The 24,631-nt window shown below is 38.2% G+C and overlaps 4 protein-coding genes across 7 annotated transcripts; 2 read left to right on the top strand and 2 right to left on the bottom strand.

Moving 5' to 3' along the window:
• Positions 1–2,081: 2,081 nt before the first annotated feature.
• On the top strand, positions 2,082–8,793 carry LOC137941806 (uncharacterized). Of its 2 annotated transcripts, XM_068787390.1 has the most exons (9): positions 2,082–2,689; positions 4,347–4,553; positions 4,941–5,192; positions 5,669–5,735; positions 5,811–5,963; positions 6,055–6,146; positions 7,370–7,549; positions 7,632–7,768; positions 8,134–8,793. In XM_068787390.1, exons 1-9 carry the CDS (start codon positions 2,192–2,194, stop codon positions 8,351–8,353), a joined length of 1,806 nt encoding a protein of 601 aa, XP_068643491.1. In that variant the 5' UTR covers positions 2,082–2,191; the 3' UTR covers positions 8,354–8,793. The 2 variants fall into 2 exon arrangements, with proteins under 2 accessions (XP_068643491.1, XP_068643492.1); XM_068787391.1 differs by lacking the exons at positions 7,632–7,768; positions 8,134–8,793 and having other exon boundaries at positions 6,055–6,150; positions 7,370–7,483.
• A 1,535-nt stretch (positions 8,794–10,328) lies between these two features.
• On the top strand, positions 10,329–15,784 carry LOC137940233 (O-fucosyltransferase 7). 3 transcript variants are annotated; one of them, XM_068785179.1, is made up of 12 exons: positions 10,329–10,657; positions 11,363–11,485; positions 11,711–11,810; positions 11,897–11,964; positions 13,222–13,310; positions 13,398–13,578; positions 13,678–13,806; positions 14,339–14,472; positions 14,555–14,768; positions 14,936–15,120; positions 15,195–15,301; positions 15,377–15,784. In XM_068785179.1, the coding sequence occupies exons 1-12, from the start codon at positions 10,487–10,489 to the stop codon at positions 15,589–15,591; spliced, it is 1,716 nt and encodes a 571-aa protein (XP_068641280.1). In that variant the 5' UTR covers positions 10,329–10,486; the 3' UTR covers positions 15,592–15,784. The 3 variants fall into 3 exon arrangements, with proteins under 3 accessions (XP_068641280.1, XP_068641282.1, XP_068641281.1); XM_068785181.1 differs by having other exon boundaries at positions 15,195–15,290; XM_068785180.1 differs by having other exon boundaries at positions 10,329–10,615.
• Positions 15,785–16,162: 378 nt separating this feature from the next.
• LOC137940234 (histone H3.3) lies at positions 16,163–18,201 on the bottom strand. Its single transcript, XM_068785182.1, has 5 exons — positions 18,097–18,201; positions 16,994–17,065; positions 16,840–16,916; positions 16,648–16,738; positions 16,163–16,561 (listed from the first exon to the last, which is right to left on the bottom strand). The coding sequence occupies exons 2-5, from the start codon at positions 17,063–17,065 to the stop codon at positions 16,391–16,393; spliced, it is 411 nt and encodes a 136-aa protein (XP_068641283.1). The 5' UTR covers positions 18,097–18,201; the 3' UTR covers positions 16,163–16,390.
• Positions 18,202–18,964: 763 nt separating this feature from the next.
• Positions 18,965–22,326, bottom strand: LOC137941623 (cytochrome c oxidase subunit 6b-1-like). Its single transcript, XM_068787111.1, has 5 exons — positions 22,168–22,326; positions 20,636–20,896; positions 20,470–20,552; positions 20,209–20,290; positions 18,965–19,401 (listed from the first exon to the last, which is right to left on the bottom strand). The coding sequence occupies exons 1-5, from the start codon at positions 22,207–22,209 to the stop codon at positions 19,348–19,350; spliced, it is 522 nt and encodes a 173-aa protein (XP_068643212.1). The 5' UTR covers positions 22,210–22,326; the 3' UTR covers positions 18,965–19,347.
• Between the last annotated feature and the right edge of the window lie 2,305 nt (positions 22,327–24,631).

Consider the following 24,631-nt stretch of genomic DNA (forward strand, 5'->3'; position numbering starts at 1 on the left):
AATGCCAAAAAGTTAAAGACAAGAGAGAGGGTCATGAATTACAAAAACTTTCATCCAATAAAGCAGGGAAAAGAGACTGCACATCGAAAGATACAAAAGAGAAGATTCGTGAGAAGATGGCTACTTTATCTTTTATGTATTATCTTAATCAGACATCTAACCACTTCCATTTGTTTATTCAAATCTGTTGTACTGTGTGAAAGGAGAAGTCATCGTCTTGTTGGTGATGGTTGGCTCCCTTGGCCTTTTTCTGTTGGAAAATATGAACTTGGAGGGTCCATTTTCATACTAACTGCCATACAGATTCAACCAGATACAGTTTTTCTTTTCTTTTCACTCCTAAGTTGTCTCTCTTTTCTTCTTTTTCCTGTTTTGCTTTTAATTTTTCCTGTTTTGCTTTTAATATGTTAATACAAGAAAACAGGAATTTTCAGTAACTACTACACTTGAGAAGTCTCCTTCAATTCATTTCCATTCTACAGTAACTACTCAAAGTCACTGAAGATTAAGAACAGCTCAGAACTAGAACTAGTTAATTCAATTAGAGATCTCCAAACAAAACTATAAACCGACAAAGAAAAGGCATCCAAGGATGTGACCCTGCAGACAAAGGGAGAAAAAAAAAAAAAACCTGGTTGTTGTGACAGATACAGCAAAGGCCAACCTTGGAATTTCAACTGCCTCTTTGGCCATATTTTCAGTATCCTTTTCACACTGAAAACTACATGCAACAACTTCTAACTCTCCTGTAGGACATGAGTCGTGAGTCATGAGGCATGAAAGGACCCCTCCCATAATTCTCCATCTTCTCATACCTTTTTCCTCCTACTTTGGCTTCTACTCTCCATTATTCCTTCACAAGTCAACCAGTAAGTGTGGCTGTAGACCTTCCCCTTACATTTCTTTCACTTATTCCATTCCAAAGCAAGAACCATCAAAAGCCATTAATGAATGGGGCAGGGAACCCTAATTGTCAGACTCGGTGCCTTCCTCACTCCCACATGGGCCATGATTATGATTTCTGCCATATCTTTACTTGTATTTTTGTTATTCCTGTACTACTAATCGGTGAGATGATACTCAAGGTTTGTTTGGAACCCTAGTAAAAAAGAATTTGATTATTATTATTTAAAAAACATATTTAATTAAATTAAGATAATGATCTATTTTTAGGAATAATAATGATCAAATTCTCATTTTCTTTTCCAGAATGCATTGGAGAATTAAGATATTGGGTGGGTTCATTTGTCTCAATTTAATCGGGTTGAACTGGTCGGTCCAATAGTAATTAGACTTGGCATATTTTACACATGATGTGCATAACCTAAGTCAAAGTTTTATTGATTGATTAGTAGTTAAGATGATCTAATCAATATTAGAGATTTAACTAAGCAAAGAGACTTCATTAAAACCATATGATTGGTAAACACATTAATATCATAATTTCCCCTATTAGGCACAACACCCACAACTTTGGCAACTCATGCTTTCAAATAGTTTTCAATTGAGGGCAACCCCACTTCACATGATGCCACAAGGTTACAAAATCACAAGGTTTCTTACATCCTTCCCACAGGGGTTTTAAAGTAATCTTACCGTAATTCAAGGGTATGTATGTAATTATCCCTTAATAGTATTTGATATTCTTTCAAATTCATAAATCCAAATTCCAACAAAACGAGAATAAGCACTCATCGATCAATGTAGCCTAGTGGGCCCACCCACGAGGGCCACCAACCCAATATTCTTTCCGTATTGATTAATTTACTTTATTAATGATATCTAAAGGATCAGTACGACAAGTTTGTGACATAAATATAAAAAATAAAAATAATCTGAAAAAGAGAATAATTACATTCCGAAATAACCCCTCAAATGCTTTCTTAAAGCATCGGATTTTATAAAAAATAGAAAAAGGGTAGAAAGGGGAACGAGAAAGCAAAAGGAAAATTAAAGCTACCATCTCGGCGTTACACGTGGACAATGGGGATGTACACTCGGGAGAATGGAACTCTCGCGACTGATCGATCTCTCGCCCACCCACACGCCGTCGCTGTAAAATGAGGCACTGCCGAGAAATACAAAAACGGCCAAACCGGAAACCGTCTCACGGACTCTAGTCTCTCTCTCTCTCTCTCTCTCTCGAGTATTACATGGTTCGCCGGAACCTGCCGGAATTCTAAAGTGCGCCATGTGCGCGGCCGCCGACGTCGCCGCAACCTTCCGCTCTCTCGTGGAGTCCGCAGACCGGAAATTCGCCCGTGTCCGCGACTTGCCGCCGCATCTCCACGGCCCGCACCACCACGCCTTCCACAAGGTGTTCAAGGCCTACACGAGGCTATGGAAATTCCAGCAGGAGAACCGCTCGAAGCTCGTTGAGTTCGGTTTGAAGCGGTGGGAGATTGGCGAAATCGCCTCGCGGATCGGACAGCTTTACTACTCGCAGTATCTCAGGTCGAGTGAGGCGCGGTTCTTGCTCGAGTCGTACGTTTTCTATGAGGCGATACTTAACAGGGGCTATTTTGAGGGGAGTAAGGGAGGAGCCGCCGATCTGGGACTTCGGTTTAAGGAGTTGAGGTTTTACGCCAGATTTCTGGTTGTGTCGTTGGTTTTGAATCGGACCGAGACCATTCGCGTTCTTGTTGAGAAGTTTAAAGCTCTCGTGGAGGATAGCAGAGTCGAGTTCCCGGTACTATTATGCTTTTTTATTTTCGGCTTGTTTGCGAAATTTTGAGTTAGTCGTGAATTATGCATGATGACAGTTCGTTGGAAGAATTAGATGGAAACAATGAAGGACTGACTTTATTTTTTATGTATTATAGTTTTGTAGTGGATGGAATGAAGGGATTTTTGGTTTTAGATTAATTTTGAAAGATTCTTTTTTGTTAAGGGTCGTAGCTTCTTGATGCATGAGTATAAAAGCTTTTGTCGTGTTGAAAATTAAGCATGTTACGTGACACGAAACAGACGTAGCACTTGTTATTGCTGGTTTCAGTTTTTCCGAGTGAAGATGGGTAGTAGCGTCTTCAGTTTGCATGGCTTGCATAAATATTCTCGAGTATAGAGTATTTCAGGTTTTTTGTCTTGGTGCGACTGAGAGCATCCAATGTTCTGTGCACTATTTTTTCACGATTGAAGTGGTTAGGTTGGATACGCTAAGAAAGTATCTAAAACGGAGCTTCTTTGACTTCAGTATTTTGGGTTGAAGCTTCTTTCTATTTCGATGGTTGTTTACATAGGGATATACTGGAGATTTAGTGGTGGCTAGACTCTTTTTGCTTCCATTCCTATGTATATCTACATTGAGTGCATTTATGATTTGATGAAAATTGCGTTTAAGTAATACACTTTCTATGAATCACCTGACAAACACCCAAAATTGCTATCCCTGATACTTTATAATTGCAAATATATTCTCTGTAGATTCTGTTTGATTTTTGTAGTTCGATGTTCTTGGAGCCATTTAGTAAGAATTACTAAATTTTTTATGAAGTAATTGTCTTGTTTTCTTGTATGGGTGGATTTACTCTGACGCTATACTAATTGTTTTGCCCCAGTTATAGCACCTCTAAAATATTTTGATCAGGATGCTCCTTTCATAAGACTTTAAAATTGATATAAATGTCAAAGAAAAGGGCACATTATTCTTTTCATCAAATTTCCCGGGAATTTAGAAAGATGCAAGATTCTGTTTATTATGTGCTTCTTTTGTTTAAGGAGATTCTCCTTCCAGTTAACATTCACATAAAGTTCCTTCATGCAAGCATTTCTTCCATAAAGGTTGTGGTGACTGTTGGATGGTTGTGCATCATTTGATCCGCATGCCTTCAAGCATGAACTATAGATCAGCAATGTGCAGCATTTGCTGGGCTCTTTCTTAATAAAGTGGCTTGTGATTTTTCAACATATAATGATGGCAAACAACTTAAATTAGACATAAAAGCACACTATTTCCAACTTCGGTAGTAAATGAATTGTGTGCTACTTGTTGTCATAGAGTTTTTTAACCAGAATGCATTATTGAATAGGTTTTTTCGCAGTTTACTTGAATTACGAGATACTTAATGGTGCACACTTTTTAAACCATTGAGTTATTTAACTTAACGATATTTTATTCATAGTGCATTTAACAACTGCTTTGATTTCTAAGTATAGGCTTAGTTTCAAGTGCAAATGATTACTAGTTTAATATGATCTCTCTCTGCCTCACTCTCTCTCCCTCTCTGCCTCACCTTTCTTTATGTTATTTGGCCTTGTTATTCATTTGCAGTCCTTCATGATAAAGCATACAATTTTGCTTTGGTATCTGAGACTCATGCAATAGTGTGTTACTTGTGTTTGGCCAGGAGACCAACTTTAAAGAATGGAAGCAAGTGGTCCAGGAAATTGTGAGATTTTTGAAGGTTGATACAGCTTTTTTAAATATTCGGCCTTTGAGATATTGTTTACTTTTTGATTCCCATCCGACTTCCCTTCCACACGTGGCTCGTTTCCACTCAAAGAGAATTCTCAGGCTACAAAATGCAGTGCTGACAAGTTATCATAGAAATGAGGTTAGACCTCTCTCTCTTTCTCTCACACCAGGGGAATGTGGACACAGAGGAGTCCATGTCTTGTGTCATTGGTCTACTTTGGCTTCTAGTAGATCTTGCCTGATTGCCTATAATTTTTATTATCTACAATGAGAGCAATTTCATCTTTGCATCTAATTACAAATTCGCTTTGATGAGAAATTTCAGTTGATATCATTTTAATTTATTGGGGATCATCTATTGTTAGCACAGCAAGAAGCTGATATATCCTTCTTCTTCTTCTTCATCATTTTGTTTCCTTTTTTTCCTCCTTTAATGTAAGTGGATAGCATTGCTGTTTTTTTGACGTTTTTACATGTGCTGTGATTATATCTACTTATATTTTTTCACTTTTTGTTTAAATTATAGGTCAAGTTCACAGAGCTAACGCTAGACACGTTCAGGATGCTACAATGTTTGGAGTGGGAACCTAGTGGAACCTTTTACCAAATGCACACAAAAGAAACAAATGAAAATGGAGGTTATGGAGGTTTTAGTGATCAGTCTGGAGCCTCTGGTTTGATCGATATAAACCTTGTTGCAGATATGACAGATCCAACATTGCCTCCTAATCCTCGAAAGGCGATTCTCTATCGTCCTTCTGTTACTCATCTCATTGCTGTAAGTGTGAAGCTTTATAGGCATGATATGTTCTTTGTGGTATGTTTACATGCTGGCACATTTTATTGTTTGTCTTTTTTTTTTTTTTTTTTTTTTTTTCTGTTACTTCTGGGTCTTACAGTGTTATCTACTTAATATGAGGGGATTGGCTTGGTAAATGAAATCCCATTTTTGGCTAGTTTCTGTTGGTGGGTAAAAGTCCGACAGTTTTGTGGCTTATGTATGTTCTTACTTCGGGTTGTTTATTTAACCCTGCACAAGAGTAGGGTTAATGGGTGAATTTTCTAAATTCCTTAAGAGCTAGAAAGATCCTCAGTTAGTGAAAAAAGGTCTCCTAACTCATTTTTTGGTTTGGACCAACTTCAACTGCTTTAGTTCTTGATTTGAATGAAGAAGTCTAATTCCTTCTTGTCATTTGTGTTGTGAATTGAAGTGCTCAATTCATACTTAATAAATAGCATCTGATACATGTCCAGGTACTTGCTACAATTTGTGAAGAGCTACCTCCAGAAAGTATTTTACTAGTATATATATCATCATCAGGTACTTTTTGACTTTTTGCTCACTTTAATGTTCTAGAGTAATTTGATTGCTCTAGTAGTAACTCCTACCCAACAGGAAAAGCTAGTCAGAGCATGGGTTCCCAGATGAATATTCCTAAACCTTACAGAAACTGGAACAATATTTCTCACATAGACCATAAACTTGATAAAGGAGATTCAGCAGACTGTACAGAAGGTTGTTTATGGCTGGGTTCTCGAGCAAGTGGAGGTATCATTCAACAGATCCATCTGTTTCTTTCTATTTTTAATAGAATTTGTCAGTGATAGGTTTTGCTTACAGAACTTTTTTTTATTTATAGGAGTGAATAATCTATATCCTGGTGACCTGATTCCGTTTACAAGAAAACCACTCTTTCTGATAATTGATAGCGAGAATAGCGATGCATTCAAGGCAGGTTTGTTAAAACTTGTCTCTAACTTTTTGGTCTGTTGGCCTTGTTTCAAAAGCAGAATTTTCATCCTGACAAATGTATTATGTGATATTATACATGCTGCAAGCTGGAAATTTGTTTTAACCTGTCCTATCTGTTATAATGCCTCATTGAAAACTGTAAGCCTAGGTGGATACCATTTTGATGAACGAGATGACCGCTTTCGTGTAAGACTGGGACAACTATTAACATGTGAAATATTCATTTACTAGATGTGGGTGAATTCCCTGGATGCTTGCAGTGAGTAATCAAGGCAAATTAAGGAGTTGGACTTATTATTGAACTAGTTTTTGATGGTAGACGATGTATTATGCATGTGACCAGGACTGGGCTTTTTTTCTCTTGGGGGGGGAAGAAGAAAATAAGTAAGATCAGGACACAGTCCCAAAGTAGTGAAATAGAGGCTATAATACAGTAGGGATATCAAGTGGCATCATATCAAGTCATTTATGAAAAGCATTTTAAGTTTTTTTATATATTCATAAAAAATGCATTTTTCGTTGCTCCTTTGACAAATTATATTTTTATTTACCATTTTTTAGAAAGCGATCCACAGGATAATCAAAATTTTGTGTATCTGACTTTCAGTTTTGCAATAATAAGCTCTAAATTTTGGGGAAAAAATACAGGCTTTCATTTTCTTTACGTATTTGATATCAAAGATGTCATAATTGGAATGTCTATAACCAGTTCTTGCATCTCATATTTTAGATTCTGCCAGTTGTAGGTGCACCTGTCTTTGCCTTCAGCATGTAGTTGGTAAAGAGTGCATGTGTTTTTGTTGACTTGGAGAAATCTGTCTATTATGTATATGTGACAAATTACTGAAAGATTTTTTTTCCATGTATTTTGCATCTCGACCTTTCAGTTTCTGTTTTATCTTTAGTAGCTCATCTCCTTTATTATTTTCACTTAATATATGTGAACCAGCACTTTGTTTATTTCACTAGATATGCGACTGCAGATAGCTTTCCTATTGAAGTAGAATACATTATTTTATTTTGATACAACCAGATCTTATTACAACTTACTTGCAAAGGAACTTTGCTCTTCTGAAGATGAAAAACATGGCAAATTTTAGTGATATGTGAGATACAAAATTTCATTCCTGTAGTTATTATTAGTTAGAATATGTGGTGAAACTTCTAGGTTGTTGTGGATCTTATATTTGAAACTGTCTCAGGTTATACATGGGGCAGAAAGGGGTGAGACAGCTGCCATACTTCTTTCTCCTGGAAGGCCAGCATTTCATAGTCCATCTTCGGACCGAGTACATAATGGAAGTCAGTTTACCTTTTTCCTAACTGCTCCTCTCCAAGCTTTTAGCCAATTGGCTGGCTTGTCCGCCTCTGACATGGACATGGTGAGAAGATATGAGAGTGGCCTCTGCTTTCATTTATTTAATATCCTGTCAGTTCGTCTAAAAGATTTTTGGCCTATACCAGGATGCCTTCAACAAAGCTGACAGTATATTGTCCTCTGCATTTGCCGAATGGGAAGTTACACTTTGTACTTCTGATTGCTTGGACCTCGTGTGGTCTCAAGTTTTAACTGATCCATTTTTACGAAGACTCATTACAAGGTAATGAAAAGTTCCCTTAGCTACAATAAAGCATAAAGGCATGGATACTGGTGAAGCAATGTTGTAGGAGGCTGATGGATGAGGTGTTGGCCTTTAGTAAAATGAATGCTCTGCACAAGTGACAAACGACTCTCCATTTTTTTCAAGTTCTGCTCCCTTTGTTCTAAAGTAGAAAACTGAACCCTCCAAACGGAGGCCAAAACCTAGAACTCAACCTGTATGTGGTTGTTTGGCTAATGCTACTTGATACAGTGCAATAAAGCAATTCTTTAGCAGATGTTCTTATTACATTTGTTGTTGACATGTTAATGACTTCCCAATGCCAATTTGGTTTTAGTAATCTCCCTTCTATGTCTGTGACGCAGGTTTATTTTCTGTCGGTGTGTCATTTACCTCTTATGCCATCCAGGTAGTGAAGATCAACATTTACCAGACTGCCTACCAAGTCTACCGGATTCAGTGTCTCCAAACTCTACCAAAGTTGAAGCTTGTGTATTCCAGCTTGCAAAATGCCTCAGGGTAATGAACCTTTTTCACTTCACAGAAGCTGTTAAGTCAACCTTACCAGAATCAGAAATAACATGAGGACGATATGATTTTATGGTTTGTTTCAAAGAAACAAGTGGTCCAAAAAAATTTCCCTCATGACAGCCCAAGAACATTGCTGATGGATGGCGAGCAAATTTTAAGCAAAAGATCAATTTTAGTGCTTGTCCGGATGTTTTGATCAGCAGTTTTTGGGACCACCTGAAGCTATCCTTGGTTGTCTGATTTGATGTGAGATGGGGGAAAGGTGCATGGTGAGAAGGTTTGCTTAGTCTGCATCTATCAGTTTGTTGGTCTACAGCCTTGTATTATTTGGTTATCACGAAATTTTGTGTAACATATAGTGTCTTTGTCTTTTTCGTTTTTCCTTTTGTTCTTTTGTTTCTTTTCTTCCTTTCGTGTAAAAGCAGCAGTTAGACGATGTAGAGATGATTTTTTATACCTATAGAGGTTAGGTGCATGCAAGAGCTTATTTGTAAGTTTTAACTCTTTTGAATTGGAATGCAGCTTCTCAGGCAGAACGAAAACTGCTCATGGTTTATATATTGTATGGTAATAGTAAGGGGATGGCTGATCCAATACGAGGCTATTTGAAATACGTGAAACAGTTAATCTCAGTTGCTGTCCGTTCATGATCAACCATTTCTATTTTGTGCCAAGTTAATGAAGTTATTATTGAAGTTGGTGGCCTCATTTAATCACGGAAAACACACAGCAAGTGCCAAGCTAATGAAGCCAGTCATCTTTTCGATTCTGTCTGAAACCATTTTGACTTTTGATCAATCAAAACGATGAACCCAAAGCTTAACATTAATGCGGCAACGTTTATGCAATACTTGAGTTTCTAAACCCAGTCTCGGACAATAGAAGAAGACAGATAAACGCTGAACGGCTCTTCCCAGTCTCGGACAAATCACAGAGATACAGACTCTGAGCTCCCGATTCGCCAAAATGGCTTCACGGGTTGCAGTCCTCGAACAGAGCACAGAGTGCAGAATCGAAGAGAAGTTGGCGCTGACTGTCGCCGTGGTTCAGATTTTATTCAGAGCTCGCATCGAGCAGGAGAAATCCGAAATCAGCGGCTCCTGATTTCCTTTCAACGTACAGGCAAAAAGAAGAAACAAGCAGAGAAAAACAAGTAAAAAAGTGGAAGGGGTTCTGGTCGGAAGCCGTACGCGGGAGTGATGACGATGGGTCGCCGACCGCGGCCGCGGCAGCGGCAGCTTGGCACATGCGCTGCTCCTTACCTCGATCGGTCCATTTCCGCCTTTCCGCCTCGCATCGGCACGTTGCACGTATTCGTCGCTAACACGTCCTCTCATAGTCGCTGCAACACCGGCTCAGTGATAATGGCGCTCCATGCTCTAGTCCCCACCTTTCCTCACATGGGTCCACAGGGCCCACCTCCACCATCGGGTCCCACTCTTATAAACCGACATATGTGCCTCGCACTCGAGTGAGGTCACGTGAGAATCGCGTCTCACGCGCTTGCATGTGTTCGATGCTCGTCGGTGGTGTCTTTTAGAATGGAAAGCAGCAGGAAAAGGAAGCTCATTAGAACGAGAAGTACACGCGCTCTGATTGAAAGCCCAACTGGGACCAGGTTTGGTCCCACCAAACCTTGCCCGGAATCACATTCCAAGACGTTTTGCATCGAAGAATGTGCACTAATACCTCGGCCGCTGAAGAATGCACGTAAATAAATGCCATCCGGAAAGGAGAAAACCGATGCCGGTGACGCAACGCAAACGGAAACGGAAACGGAAACAAAGGGAACTTAAATGCTTCAAACATGATGAAAGCCACGTGAATTGGAATCCCCCCGGGGTACACACACCGCTTAAGATGGCCCAATCTTGACTTTAGATACAGGCCGTCAGATGACCCGTATACCCCACAGCATATTTTAAATTCGTGCATGATTACACGTGCTGACTGGAGAGAAACATGAGAAGAAGGTACAGTTGGAGCTCTGTGAATATTTTCTCTCTATTCACCTTTGCTTTGTGAAGTCTGGATGCTTCCTTGTGTCTCTGAAACGGTCGACCTGAAAGAGGAAGAGGAAGCAAAAGAAGAAGAAGAGAGAAGGGAGAAGGAAGAGGAATACTGCAGCTTCATTCTCTATACGCAAAAAGTAGAACTTGTTTTATTTCTTGGATTTTTTTTCTGAAGATGCAGAAGCGCAGATTGAGGCAGCTATTGAGAAGCAAGATATCGCTGGTGAGGTTTTTGTTGACGTGCGCCATATGTGCGATAGCACTCGGGGCGCTGCTTTCAGCGCACGTCTTTCCGTTTTCTAAGGTGCCGTCTCTTTCCGAGTCCCTCAGACACAAACTTCCCAAGGTAATTTGGAGTTGTTAGAGCGTGTTGGTGGTTTTCGTGTCTCAGTTTTCTCCCCTTAGTTGGTATGCGTATTTCTTATTTTATGGGCAGTTCTTTTCACGCTTTGACATTCTCCTCGCGGCGGTTGTTTCTCGATTTGGGAGTTTGTGGTTTTTTGCTTTTGCTTTAGTTTAACGGTTAGGGTTTTTGTTTGGTTTTTCAGTTTAATAAAATGCAATGAGTTTTCTTTTTGGCGTCTGTTTTGAATGACTTCTTGTTCGGGTATTTTGTACCTTGAATAGATAAACGTTTTTGAAAAAAAAAAAAAAAAAAACTCGAATAGACATAGTTATACTAAAGTGAGATGATTCCTTTTCCTGCTCTTTCATTTTCAAAACTTGGATCTTTTTAGTTTATAGAAAGACCAAAAACAGTTAAATGGAGTTTCTTAGTTTTCTACGTTTAGTTAGTATTTCTGTGAGTGATTATTAATGAGCAGCTTTTTATGTTATTATGATAGGTAAGAAAGCTGGCAAAAAATTTTCCATTTTGTAAAAAATCTCTTAAAAATATCTATACTTGGTGGTTGTATGCGATCCGATTAGCCCGATCCATTTCGATTACTTGTTTAGTTTAACGAGAGAAAGAATTCAATCGGGATGATAATACCCCCGCTGAGTAGCAGTTCATATCATTAATGATCGTCGGTAAATGATTTCTTTGCAGCAACGTGAAATGGGATACCAGAGATGGAGCAGTGAGCTGAGCTGGACGCAGGAATTTTCCCCTCCACAGCTGTCTAAAGTCTCTTCACAGCTGTCCGAAGTCCCTCCACCATCACGGGAGAAGGTGATTGTGCTTCTAGAACCTGAAAATTTTGTCTCCAACTGTATTTGGCCAAATGCCTCTGCATTTAGGGTCGTGCTGTTGTCTCTGCCATTGGATATCTTGTTACCTATACTTGTTGTAACACAAAACGACGTGGGGCTGGTTGGAAGTTAAGAAATTTGTGCATTTTAATGGATGCGAAGTAGTCATGCATCTCCCATGTTTTCACTCTACTAGATTTGACAGTTGGAAGATGCGAATGGGGTTTTGGGCTACAAGAAGTTGTGGAGGTCTCCACCTACTAGGGGTTTTGTTCCTTGTGTAAAGCCTAGCGAAACTTACACAAGTAAGTCTTTCATCCACTGCTGCATAATTTCGCTTCTTGTGGCCTTTTGATTGGTTATAACATGCTTTTTCTCCTTGTGTACACAGCTCCATCTGAGTCTCAAGGCTATCTTCTTGTTCATACTAATGGTGGGCTTAACCAGATGAGAGCTGGGGTAATCTCTTTCTCTCTCTTATGCTGTATACTGACCGAAATATTTTCATTTTAATTCATATGACAAACATGTTACTGCTTATAATCATTCTCTGTTAAACACTTCTTTTTGAGAAAGTGAACAAAAGCTTAAACTATTTTCTCAAAGCAAGAAAATTGTTACCATTTAAAAAAAGCAAGAAATTGTTAAATTAAAAATTCTTTGAAAGTGCAAGAATTGTATTGAGAAAAGGAAGCTAGGGGGCAAAGAAAAGCAAGATTAAAAAAAAATCAGTAGAGAGATGGGAGTCGTCAACTACAAGGTGTTGGTGAAGAACTTTCCCCTACGATCCCCCCTCACTCTTGCAATACAGTCCACCAACTAGCTGGCTTTATCCAGGAAGATGAGCTACATCTTAGCAGACATCTCATTGACAATGCTTGATGAGGGAACTGGATATCAAGAACCTATTAAACATTTCTGTTTGTGAAAGACATTAAAAAGATAAAATGCTTGTTGGAAGCATGTAATACTCAAATTATTTGATATAATTGCAGGAATATGTGACTGCTATATTCTAGCAGAGAGAAAAGAATGCTTGATGGATGAACTCAAGTTCAGGAATCTGAGGAACCTGCTTAGGAGCTATGAGAAAGGGATGAAAACAACCGATCATGTGAAAATAAAATTGCTACTTGGTGCATAAGAAACATTTGCATATCTGGATGCATTGTTTATTATATAATAATACCTCTCCAAAGTGGATCTATCCTCAAATTTAATTCAGTTCTCAGTGTGAAATATGTACCAGTTACCAATTTTTGAATAATCTTTAATCTTGCAACAGTTATTTTAGTAGTCTTGCTGTTACAAGAATCCAAACACCATTTCAAGGTTTTTATTGCCTTTGCCTTCAGTTTCATTCCCAGTAGCCCCAGAAGTTCTTTAGTGAGAGTTCAGCTGCCTGAATTCATTTATCTGAAGTAATGTTGCAGGAGTTTATATATTCTGTAAATTCTGATTCTTTGCTTTCTTAATTAAATCAACTCGTTATTTAAACAAAAAATAAAATAAGGGAGTAGTGGTCATCTGATCTTGTAGAAACCTTGGATTGAAAAAATTTATGGATTACAGAAACTGATGTTTAGGATCACAAACTACTAATAAATTCTATATCAAAACATGTCCACAACTCTAACTTGCTTTCAATCTTCATTTTCATTTCTAGTTCTTTACTTTTGTTGGAATTCTAACTGTCATTAGTGTCCTGAACAACAGATATCTGACATGGTGGCAGTTGCCCGCATTATCAATGCAACCCTTGTTATTCCTGAACTTGATAAGCGATCATTTTGGCAAGATTCTAGGTGCAAATATGACCCTTATCATTCGATGCTATAATCGGTTAATACTTTAATCTTTAGTTTCTCAGGGAAATGTTTATTTGACTGCAGCAATTTCTCTGATGTATTTGATGAAGAACATTTCATTAGCACCTTGGCTAATGATGTTAAAGTTGTAAAGAAACTTCCAAAAGAACTGGCAACAAGTACTAAAGCAATCAAGCATTTTACAAGCTGGTCGGGGGTGGAGTACTACCAAGATGAGATCTCCCATTTGTGGAATGATTTTCAGGTCTGTTGTTGAGCGCCCATTAGGACTGGATAGATTTATCACATCTTCAGTTGATTTGTTCAAGTCAAAACCTGTACTATACCTTTCCCAATCTTTCAGGTTATTCGAGCTGCAAAATCTGATTCACGGTTGGCAAATAATAATCTACCTCCAGATATCCAGAGGTTGCGATGTCGTGCCTTTTTCCAAGCCCTCCGTTTTGCTCCTAGGATTGAAGCATTGGGAAAAGTAACATTCTTAACTTGTCTTTTGACTTTTAGCTGCCCGTAGACTCTGAACTACAAAAAATAGTATGGCTTGTATTGATGAAAAAGATTATTCTGTCAAGCTTGTAGAATAATCAAAATGGGCATCATTAATATTCACATACCTTTTTTTCTAGTGTTACCAATTACCCTGGGTTGTTTAAAGAGGATCATTCATGGAAACTGCTGCATTTACCTGAAAGAGGCTTGAGTTGTTCCCTTTGCCAACCTTAATACAGTGTTCTCCTTATGCCAGTTTTTCCATTTCTTTTTTGAGTATACACATTTGCTTTAAGGTTATGCTAAAGGAGAACAGGACAAGACCTAATCTAAGACATAGGAACTTAACAAATTTAATCTGTTTGTGTTTTCATATTTTTGTTACCTGCCACTGTAAATGTCTAGAGATAAGCCTAAGAACCGCTTAGTATCAAGAGTTTAATATGGGCTAGTTTTCCAGATTTGACTTAATTATTGTGGTCAATTTGAGTTCATAAGTGAAAGCAACTGTGCAGTTGTTGGTGGAAAGAATGAGGTCGTATGGACCGTATATTGCTCTTCATTTACGATATGAGAAGGACATGCTTGCATTTAGTGGATGCACATTTGGATTGTCCCAGGATGAAGGTGATGAGCTCACTACAATCAGGTAACTAACTTGGTAATAATTTTTTTTTTGTAGAAATTCTCTTACAGTGCAATTCTAAATCTTTTTACTTTTTCAATCACAGAGAAAATACTGCATATTGGAAGGTTAAGGATATTGATTCCGTCGAACAGAGGTCCAAGGGATACTGTCCTCTGACTCCAAAGGAGGTCGGCATGTTCATCTCTTCTCTTGGTTATCCGTCAAGTACTCCAATATATATTGCTGCAGGGGAGATCTATGGTGGTGATTCTCGGATTGCTGAACTTGAAACCCGATTTCCTCTGCTGATGAGCAAGGTGTGAATATCTCTCTTGTTCAACATTTTCTCACCGTTTATAGTAAATACTGAACTTGTGGGTCTTGTCTCACAACTTATTTGTTGCAGCAAGACGCGGCTGATTACTAGTCCAGGTTTTTACTGTACCTAACCGTGTTTTATGATGTCTTGCAAACATGTTGCCAGGAGAAGTTGGCTTCTGCTGAGGAGCTTGAACCTTTTACTTCTCATGCTTCTCAAATGGCCGCTTTAGACTACATCGTCTCTGTAGAAAGTGATGTATTTATACCATCTTACAATGGGAATATGGCTAGGGCGGTTGAGGGACACCGCCGCTTCCTTGGTCATAGGAAAACAATCACTCCTGACAGGTGAGATGATTATTCAAAAGAATGATTATAGACCATATTCTTGCCTGTAACCACATTCTCGTTCTCTGTACCAGAAAAGCTCTTGTGCGTTTGTTTGACAAAGTGGAAAGAGGTTCTCTCAAGGAGGGAAAAAAGCTATCAGATATAGTCAGAGAAATCCATAGTAGAAGGTTAGGTTACAGTGAGTGCTTTTCCTTACTCCCCATTTGTATGTGTTTGTGCATAAGTTTGACCAGTGGATACCTTGTTCGAGCAGGCAAGGGTCTCCCCGGAAGAGAAAAGGCCCCATATCTGGCACGAAGGGTAAGGAGAGGTTTCGATCGGAAGAAGCATTTTATGAGAACCCCCTACCAGATTGCTTATGCCGGAGAGAGGTTTCAGACAGAAATACTACAGCATGAAAAGGAAAAGAATAACCACAGTTCCACACGGAGCAAATTCCAATTCGTTTGTTATTTATTGCTCTATTGAGCTCTTGTAATCTTAGTTGCAAATCAAGTCAAAGTAATTCGTTTGTATATTTGAGTCTCCTATGAGAGGGTTTGTCGAACGTAATTGTAGATCTAAGTACAGGGGCCATACCAGGTTGGTCACGGAACAGTTTTATGCATTTGGCCCGTGCTAATAATATGACTCGGGCTAATTACCCGATGTATTTATTTCATGAGTTACAGAAAAGAATAACTATGGTCGATCCTTTTACTGCCTTGAGGTTTATTGTAGTAGTTCGAAAAATGACCGGAAGTATATAGTCTCTGTAATCTATGAAACGGATACAAAAATATTTGTTTTCACCACGTAATGTGGCTCTTCTGATACGCAACGCAATGCAGCTTTATCAAATGCGATATAATCCAATGCAGTAGTCGAAAATGATTTACTTGTTCTTGACAAGACCGTCTCATGGAGCAACTAAGGAAATTCTGAAAAACAGTAACAACCGGCCAAAATAATCCCCAAGAACTAAATTTTAGGGGTGAAACAACCATCGTTTCGTAAGAGGAATCGTTTTGCTTATTGAACTTCCTGAGCACTCTTCAACTACCAAAATGACAGATCGATACACAACACAAACAAATTGACATGTTAAAACATTAAAAAAAAGAAATGGTGCACAATACAAGTACAGCAGTCACCTCCTTAAAACAGTAAACTCTTAAACTAAACACGGAAATCCATCTAATATCTACCAACCCAGTAACATAGCTACTGCTAATATTAGCTGTATACAAACAGACAACAGGATTGCTCGAATAATGTGTTTTGTTACCTATGCTCTCTCCCCACGGATCCGCCTCGCTAACTGAATGTCTTTGGGCATGATTGTAACACGCTTGGCATGGATAGCGCAGAGGTTCGTATCCTCGAACAGGCCCACAAGATAAGCTTCAGCGGCTTCTTGCAGTGCAAGCACCGCATGACTCTGAAAACGCAAATCCGTCTGCATACAGCAAGGAGGTAGCAACCGTTACCACACTCCCACCAATCTGATGCAACAATATCTGGAATAACTAAAACTTAGCTTACCTTGAAATCCTGGGCAATCTCACGAACCAACCTCTGGAATGGCAATTTCCTGATCAGAAGCTCAGTGCTCTTCTGATACTTACGAATTTCACTGCAAGACAAGTATAGTTACTCGAAATTAGAACTAATAAAGATTCAACCTTAATAAATCCAACAACAAAACTCATTTCTTTCAAAGAACAGAAGAATCACCGAAGAGCAACAGTTCCAGGACGGTATCTGTGGGGCTTCTTCACACCCCCAGTTGTTGGTGCAGACTTACGAGCAGCCTAGAATTTTACAAAACTACAGTCAGAATTTGTTGCAATGAAAAGAAAGATAATTACTGAAAGCACTATTTTTTAACCTTGGTCGCAAGTTGCTTCCTTGGTGCCTTTCCTCCAGTAGATTTACGAGCAGTTTGCTTGGTACGAGCCATCTGCAGAATAGAAGGTTCACACCCGATTCAAAGAACTGCCATTTTTTTAATTAAACGGAAAACTGAACATGCCCTATTCAACCCTCAATCAAAATGAGGGGAATTGAACAAAAAATGAATTAACAAAATCAATTCGAAACTACTAACCAAAACAGAAAAATACAGATAGAATGAATAAGGAAAACGGAAAGAAGCATAACCTAAATAAGGTAAATGGAGAAGAAAATACATCCCAAGCAGAAAGTTTTAAAAAATAAAAGAAAAAAAACGCACATAAAGACATGGAGCCTGTCAATATAAATAAAGCATAAAAAAGTGCTTCAACACCAAATCATAACGCGCTCCTACAACAAATCCCTAAAAACAAAAACATCAACTGCCTCTCCCAATCCATAGAGGTAAAACTCATGGCACACTTGGCTGACAAGGTTGAGTACTTCAACAGAAAGCAAATAATTGTAGAATTGCAAATCTCTTACATCCTTAGGGCACGGATAGTGGGAAAATTTAAAACAAACTCGTCCCTGACAAAACAGAAACCTTGAGGAACTAATAACCCTAACTTCAATAACATTATGTAAAGTTGACACATAACATAATAAAGATCAAAACCCTAATCATTTTCGCCCAACAAAATACAAAGAAAAAAACAACAAGTTCCAGTTTCAACAACAAGAAAGCGGAAAAAATAAACCATATCCAACCTAAGATAACCCGCAAATACTAAAATAAAATAAAACCCTAGCGAGCTCGCATCCCCTATCTTCGGATCAAATATGGTTAACGGGTAAAGGATTTGAAATTTACAGAAAGAACAAAAAGGCTGCGACAGACTTATCAGCCATTTCCAAACGAAAACAAAATCATACGATTTCCCGCTTTCCTTGTGCTTTGATCAAATTGAAGTTGTGGTTCACTCAAGTTATTCAAGGTAATTCGTATCCTCAAAAAAAAAAAACAACGCAAAAGACAAATTTACTATTCATAAATTCATAAAAGAATACAAAACGAGTAAAAACTTCACTACACACCTTGCAAACAAAAACCTCAGGAAATCAGAGAACGCCTTCGGAAGCAAAGGAAAAAGTTTCATCGCCCGCGCGGCCTCCAATATTTATAGTCGCCTTCTGTCGCCAATCAAGACTCCAGGCTGATCTGCCGACGTGCGTCTTTTTCAATCCGACAATCAGAAACAGCGGATGCTGTGCTTTTGCCGGTAGAGATCGGACGGTGAATGTTTGACCTGGTTGTGCTTTCTTTGCGGAGCTGAACGGCCTGGATCAGTTAGAGTGGTCGAAGTCGGATCGTGACCACGCGAAAGTCCGCTTGTTATTGGCTAACAGAAGTGTCGGACTTCTCTTATTAGAAAACTAAACCAGTCTCAGATGGCCTAACATTGAGTTGATGGCCTGAAGTCCGAATTCCGAGTCAAATTGTTCCGACAGGGTTTACCGAGTCAAAGAAAGAAGAACCGGTCATTTTTTAGTAGAAGAAAAAACAAATCACACGTAAAATATAGAACCAAATAATTCCAAAGGGTTCGGATGCCTGAACGAAATGTGGATTCATAGTTATGATTTCGGTTTTCTAAAGGAGTTTCTTGGTTTTTCTTAAGTTGACTAATCATTTTAGAATGAACATTGGACTTGACTTCACACAAGTATTAAAACAAGTACTATATGTAAGTTTTCACCTAAATTATCCATGTGTAAAACTATAAAAGAAGCCTATACATGAGAGAAAATATTAAGGAATAATCTCACATGATTAGTGAGTACAAAGATTTTTAATTTATTAGTTAAAAACAAAGACTTAAAGTTGATTAATCATTTTGTGATGGGCATTAAACCCAACTTCATATAGCTATGGTTGAGAGCTATGCTAGGAAAAAGAGAGATAGAGAAAGCAAAGAACATATTTGATAAAAGGAGGCTCTAAAGCTGCACCTGATCATTCTACCCTTTTGTTGTAGTTCTCACTGCTTGTTCAAATGTTGCATCCCTGGGTAAAATCCTTAGGGAAACACTTAAAAGTGATCTCTTCTTTTTCACTTTTCCCAGAACATTCATAATGTCTACAACAAAGTAATTCTTGGTACCGTTTGGCACAATAGCTCATTGGAATGGAAAGAAAAAAAATATGATATTGCGCTCACATTTCACTGTAGTCAGTTGTCAACATACAAGCCAAAATTTTTATTAGAAACTCTGCCAGATTCGACTATTTGAATGCCAAAGTACAAAGAACAGAAGTATTCAGAAACTATGCTTTATAGGTTCTCCCTATAAAGGACCGGGAAAGGTACCATTCTCTCTTTGTTCATTCCACCTGTCAACCTGCAATGATCGATCAAACATGAATATTTGTTACAGATTGTATACGAAAGTGAAACCCTCCCCAAAGAAACACTGACTAGAAAATGAAAAGACTCAAGCAAGATTGCTGAGCTAATATTCTGGAAGAGAAATCAAAGTGTGTCAGGATATTTCATATTGGTTGCTTATGGTAAGGAGAATAGACACAACAGCCAATTTCCAACAAGCTACAGGTTGAAGGTACAAATCAACCAGGAAGAAAATCAAATACGTTTACCGTCCAACATTATACTGAGATGGCAAATACCTTCGGAGAAGTTCAACTTAATCCCTAGCATGAGCAGTCTATAAGATTTTCATCTAAAAATACTTTAATAAAAGTACATAATGTCAACTTGCAAATTGTGGGGACGATGTTGCCTTGTAATACAAATATGGCATGCATGAATTTTGATATATATTCATATAACAAAAACTAATAAATTATAAGCATTAACTGCATATAGAGATGCAGATGTAGGTTGTGTACATACTGATATTTAAATTCTCCAGTTAATGTAGAAGGCCAGAAAAAAACACATGTCAGAAATGCAAACTATTATAAGAAGGAAAATCACAAACATCTAACGTGATGCTATAATTACTGAAAGAAGTCCATGAGATGTACAACCATGTCATTCACATGGATTATGCACGATCAGAACTACTCATGCACAAAGCCTATCAACTGATCGTAGCTTCAACGTGCATCTAAATTTTGCAGTTGGCAATCATAAAAACTATCTAGTGCAGAGGAAACACTAATGGAGTTACATTTGGTAAACATACCCATTCTCCAGGGCAAAGAGAACGATAATACTTGGCAAACTTATCACACTCAGGACCACCATCCCCTTTAGCAGCTATGCACCTGAAACAAAGAAAGCCTTCTTCACTGTGCAATTACTTCTTAGATATATATATATATAGAGAGAGAGAGAGAGAAAGAGAGAGAGAGAGAGATTACAAGTGTTACCATATAGAACGGACCCAATAAATACCATGGAAAATCAAATTGTCAAATACACTGGAAGATATTCAATAACTCACCGATGATATTCAACATATCGTGTAAAGCAATGCCTCGTCTGATTAGTTGTTGGAAAACGGAAATCTGCTGGAGCTGTCTCTATCTGAAATAAACACAAAGTTTTATAGTAAGAAACAATTGAAGGTACAAACTAAGTCCAGAAAAATCATACATTACAACATGTACCTTTATATCTGGTTTTTCCTCAGCCACTTCTTCCTCCTCTGGTTGCTCTGGTTCAAGAGCTTCAGTGTTTTCCTCCACAGGTGCGGTTTCCTTGTTGATGTTGTCTGTGACAGGTTCCTCTGCAGCAGCATTTGTTGGAACTTCATCAGTAGTCTGACTTGCTTCAACTGGAGTTTCGCTCGCTTCAACTGGAGCTGGACTAGCTTCAACTGGAGTGTCACCTGGTTCTTGTTTCCTCTCTTTCTCCTGAAGCAACCATTGCTGAAAAAATGCCAGGACAAAACAATAAACTTCATAAATACAACTTCAAAAAGCCCAAATCACATTACTGAGCCTGAGATCTAGGTCAGCAAAGAATTAAACCTCAGCAAGCATACATGTTAAATTTTAACCTTGGCTTTTGGTGTTCCTGGTTTCTTTTCATTGGAGGGCTAATAAAACCATGTGTCATAACTATTTCACTTCCCCAAGATAATCTGCAGGTTTCAAATGTTGGTAAAGATATTATTGCCTAAAGATTGAAACTGATAATTATGATTACCTATAGATTGAGTCATGCACAATTCACTGAGTACTACAGCCATTCGTTTTTTGAGAACAATGTCCTACGCTGATCACTAAGATAAAGACTATTCAATGATGAGTGACCTCCATCTCATTGACCTCAGAAAAATAGGATTTGTGGACAATGTCATCTATCTACTGTGTCACTTCATGCCCAAGGCACCCACAATAGAAAACTTTAGAGATTGAAAAGAGACATTAGCTGAATGAGAAATAACAGGAAGGCAACAAGATCACAAATCAAGAACCAAGGTTCTTACAGAAGCCTTCACACATGGACGTTATAAGAACTTCACCCAAATCGGAATTGTATGTTAACAGAAATTCACACAAATTCTTTTGGCTTCCTGTGCACCCTAAAGAGTTTAGTTCATCCTCTTCTACTGACTATACCGAAATAGGCCCTCGGTGTTATGGATGTTAAAAACTGCGGCCAAGACGTAAAAAATGAACTTTGAATAAATTCCAAAATTGGCCAAACACTGAAAGACGTCATAATCTCTCTCTATCTACTAGTCTACTCGCTTTTTTTTTCCCCACAATCCATAGCACGATCGTTCCAATTTATCAGCTTTCAACAAAAGAAGCAGAAACTGAAACAGTTAAAAAGAAAAATGTAACATTAACGGTTCATATTTAACCTTTGGGCAGAAGTACAGGATTATCCCGCCTACATTTCAGCATCAGAATTACTAAATAATAGTGATTTACGGACTTCACCACATATAGTTCACAAGACACCACTGACAAGCATTTCATTACGATAGTGAAAAGAGATTAACCTCCTCAATTCAAGTAGAAGAAAAGGATGAACCTGATAGAGAACAGATTCATGTAAGCTGAACTCCTCGATCGCTAATCAGATCGAGAACGCATGAAATAGGAATCGTTCCACTGCATCTCTTGGACGCATTTGACTAAGAGTAGATGAAGGCATCGAAGAACAAGGTGAAAGACTAGAACAGTACCTCAGATAGGCTTGGGGTTTTCCCTTGTTCAGCTTCCGCCATGAGTGACGCAGGGTCCTCCCCGGAGACGGCGATCTGGCGCAGACAGTGCGAGGGCGATTGGCTGGCTACAGACTGCAATCGTCAAAAGCGAATAGATTTGGAGCCTTCCTTCGGTCTTGGTTTCGGGCTCCAGAGCAAAGGAAAAAAAACGGGGGGCAAAATAGAGAAAACACAGATTGTCTACTCAGACTCAGATAATTGACTTGGCTACCTAAAATACTTTAATTGAATTTTGGGGGTTAGTCGCAATTAACTTGAATTGAACTAACATGAATTGATTCAACTTTAACTCATGTTTCATGTTTGGGTATTAGTATAGACGAGTCATGTGGCTAGAAAAAACAGATTGTGTTAGTGCCGCCAAATGAAAAATGAGTAATATTTTTATAATATAATTAAATAAAATATATACTTAAACATATAATTAACCAAAATAAATATAATTACTACACTTATAAGTAACTTAACGTGTAGTATTAGAATATATTAATATCTTAATTAATGAAAAACTATATTATATTATTTAATGATTATAATTTATTATAAATTAAAACAATAATTACGTGTGACTAGAATAAATTATATAAAAATAATTAAAAAATTAAAAAATAACATAAGAGAATATAATAAATAAAACTAATGGTTTAATTAATTATACCAATTAATGATTACAATTTATTATAAATTAATATACTAATTATGTGTGACTAGAATAAATTATTTAAAATAAATAAATAAGTTAAAAATAACATAAGTGAATATAATAAAAAAATAAATTATTTTGTAATAATATGAGATATAGTTTAAAATTAAAAATCACTATTTTAATACAAAAAATAAATATATTAATTTATCAATAACATAATATATATTTTACATATTATTAATTAATAATATATTAACAAAAAATGAAAAACTAATGGTTTAATTAATCGGATAATTAAACCAATTATGACGATGGTTTAATTTTCCTAACTTAGGAAAAATTAAACCATCATCGTCTTCCTCAGCGACGGGCCAGTGGGCAATGGCGACGCTCCAATGGTACGCTGAGAGGGATAAAAGAGGGAGGCTGAGAGGCGCTCCTCGTGCTCTGCAACGGGGGTCAAGAGGGAGAGGCCGAGAGGAGGGAGGAAGAAGGCCCACGGGGGGGGGGGGGGGGGGGGGGTGCGATAGAGGCTTGCCCTCCTGTGCTCTGCGACGGAGGTCGAGAGGGAGAGGAGAGGGAGGCCGAGAGCAAGGAAGGGCGACGGGGGTGGGGGAAGAAGCAACGTGCGTGAAAAGTTGATGATTCGCAAAATAGGTAGGAATTAACTTTCCCCCGTCTTTATCTGAGCGAATAAAATGGTGTAATCTCGCTTCAATTCAATTCTTTTTACATTAACACCATTTTTTATGAACTATATAGTGAGGGAAGACCTGAGCGAAATGAAATGGTATAATCTTACTTTAATTCAATTCTTCGTTAACCCCCCTTAATACAAGTTCGGGTCCCAAAACCCCGAGTCCTAAAACATTGATATAAAGCCACTCACTGAGCCACCTGTCATGCCATCCGAAACAATGGCTACTACGTCACTGCTGTTGGCCTTCCATTGCTCTTCGCCAGCTCGATTCCATTCCGCGCCCAAAAACACCCTTCTCGCTCCCTCTTCCCAACTTCTCCTTCCCTCGCTCTCTCCTTCAGAAAGCTCGGGTTACCTTTTCTGCCCCCTCTCCTCTCTTCCTTCGCTTCCCATCGCTTCTCAAAGAGTGATAGCACGGACGACGGGGTTGACGAATTTCGTCTTTCAAGTTCCTCTCCTCTCGATTCCCTCTTCGTTTTGTGCGCTTCGGTTGCTTTGTCACTCGATGTTTCGATCTTGGGGTTTTAAAGCTTTTCCAAATATTTAGACCAGCCAACCCTAACAAACTCAGTCAGAATCTGAATCTATGAATATCCATTTTGAATCCATTTTTGAACATGATGAGAAATAAAAAAAAATTAATACGAAAGATTACAATAGATCCTCAGGGAGAATGGGTACAAATATCTTTTTTTGAGTATAGGATGATGCAGATATCGAAATAATCAAGAAGGGAAACGATGAACTGTGCATTTTTCGCAGCAAGATTGTATCATCAAACTGTTTTTGTAGCATTTGCACTTCTAGGAGCATGAACACAGGAGATCAACATGGACATCTGACCTGACTATTCCCTGTTTCAATAAGTTTAATCCAATAATTGGATTTTGTCTTCAAATTATTACTTGGGTAGTCATGCTTAGTTTGAATGATATAACCAGTATGAGTTTTACTGAGACCTTTGAACGTAAGCCTATTTTCAAATAAAGAGCTTGGTCTAGAAAGAGAAAAAGGTGGCGCATGTCTGTTCCTCACTCTGTTTTGCAGTTTGTTCTTGACCACACTCTTACCACTGG

Source organism: Aristolochia californica, unplaced genomic scaffold (assembly GCF_029961685.1).
Source record: "Aristolochia californica isolate CCGP_79_NKW_82.1479 unplaced genomic scaffold, dmAriCali1.0.hap1 SCAF_9, whole genome shotgun sequence".
NCBI lineage: Eukaryota > Viridiplantae > Streptophyta > Magnoliopsida > Piperales > Aristolochiaceae > Aristolochia > Aristolochia californica.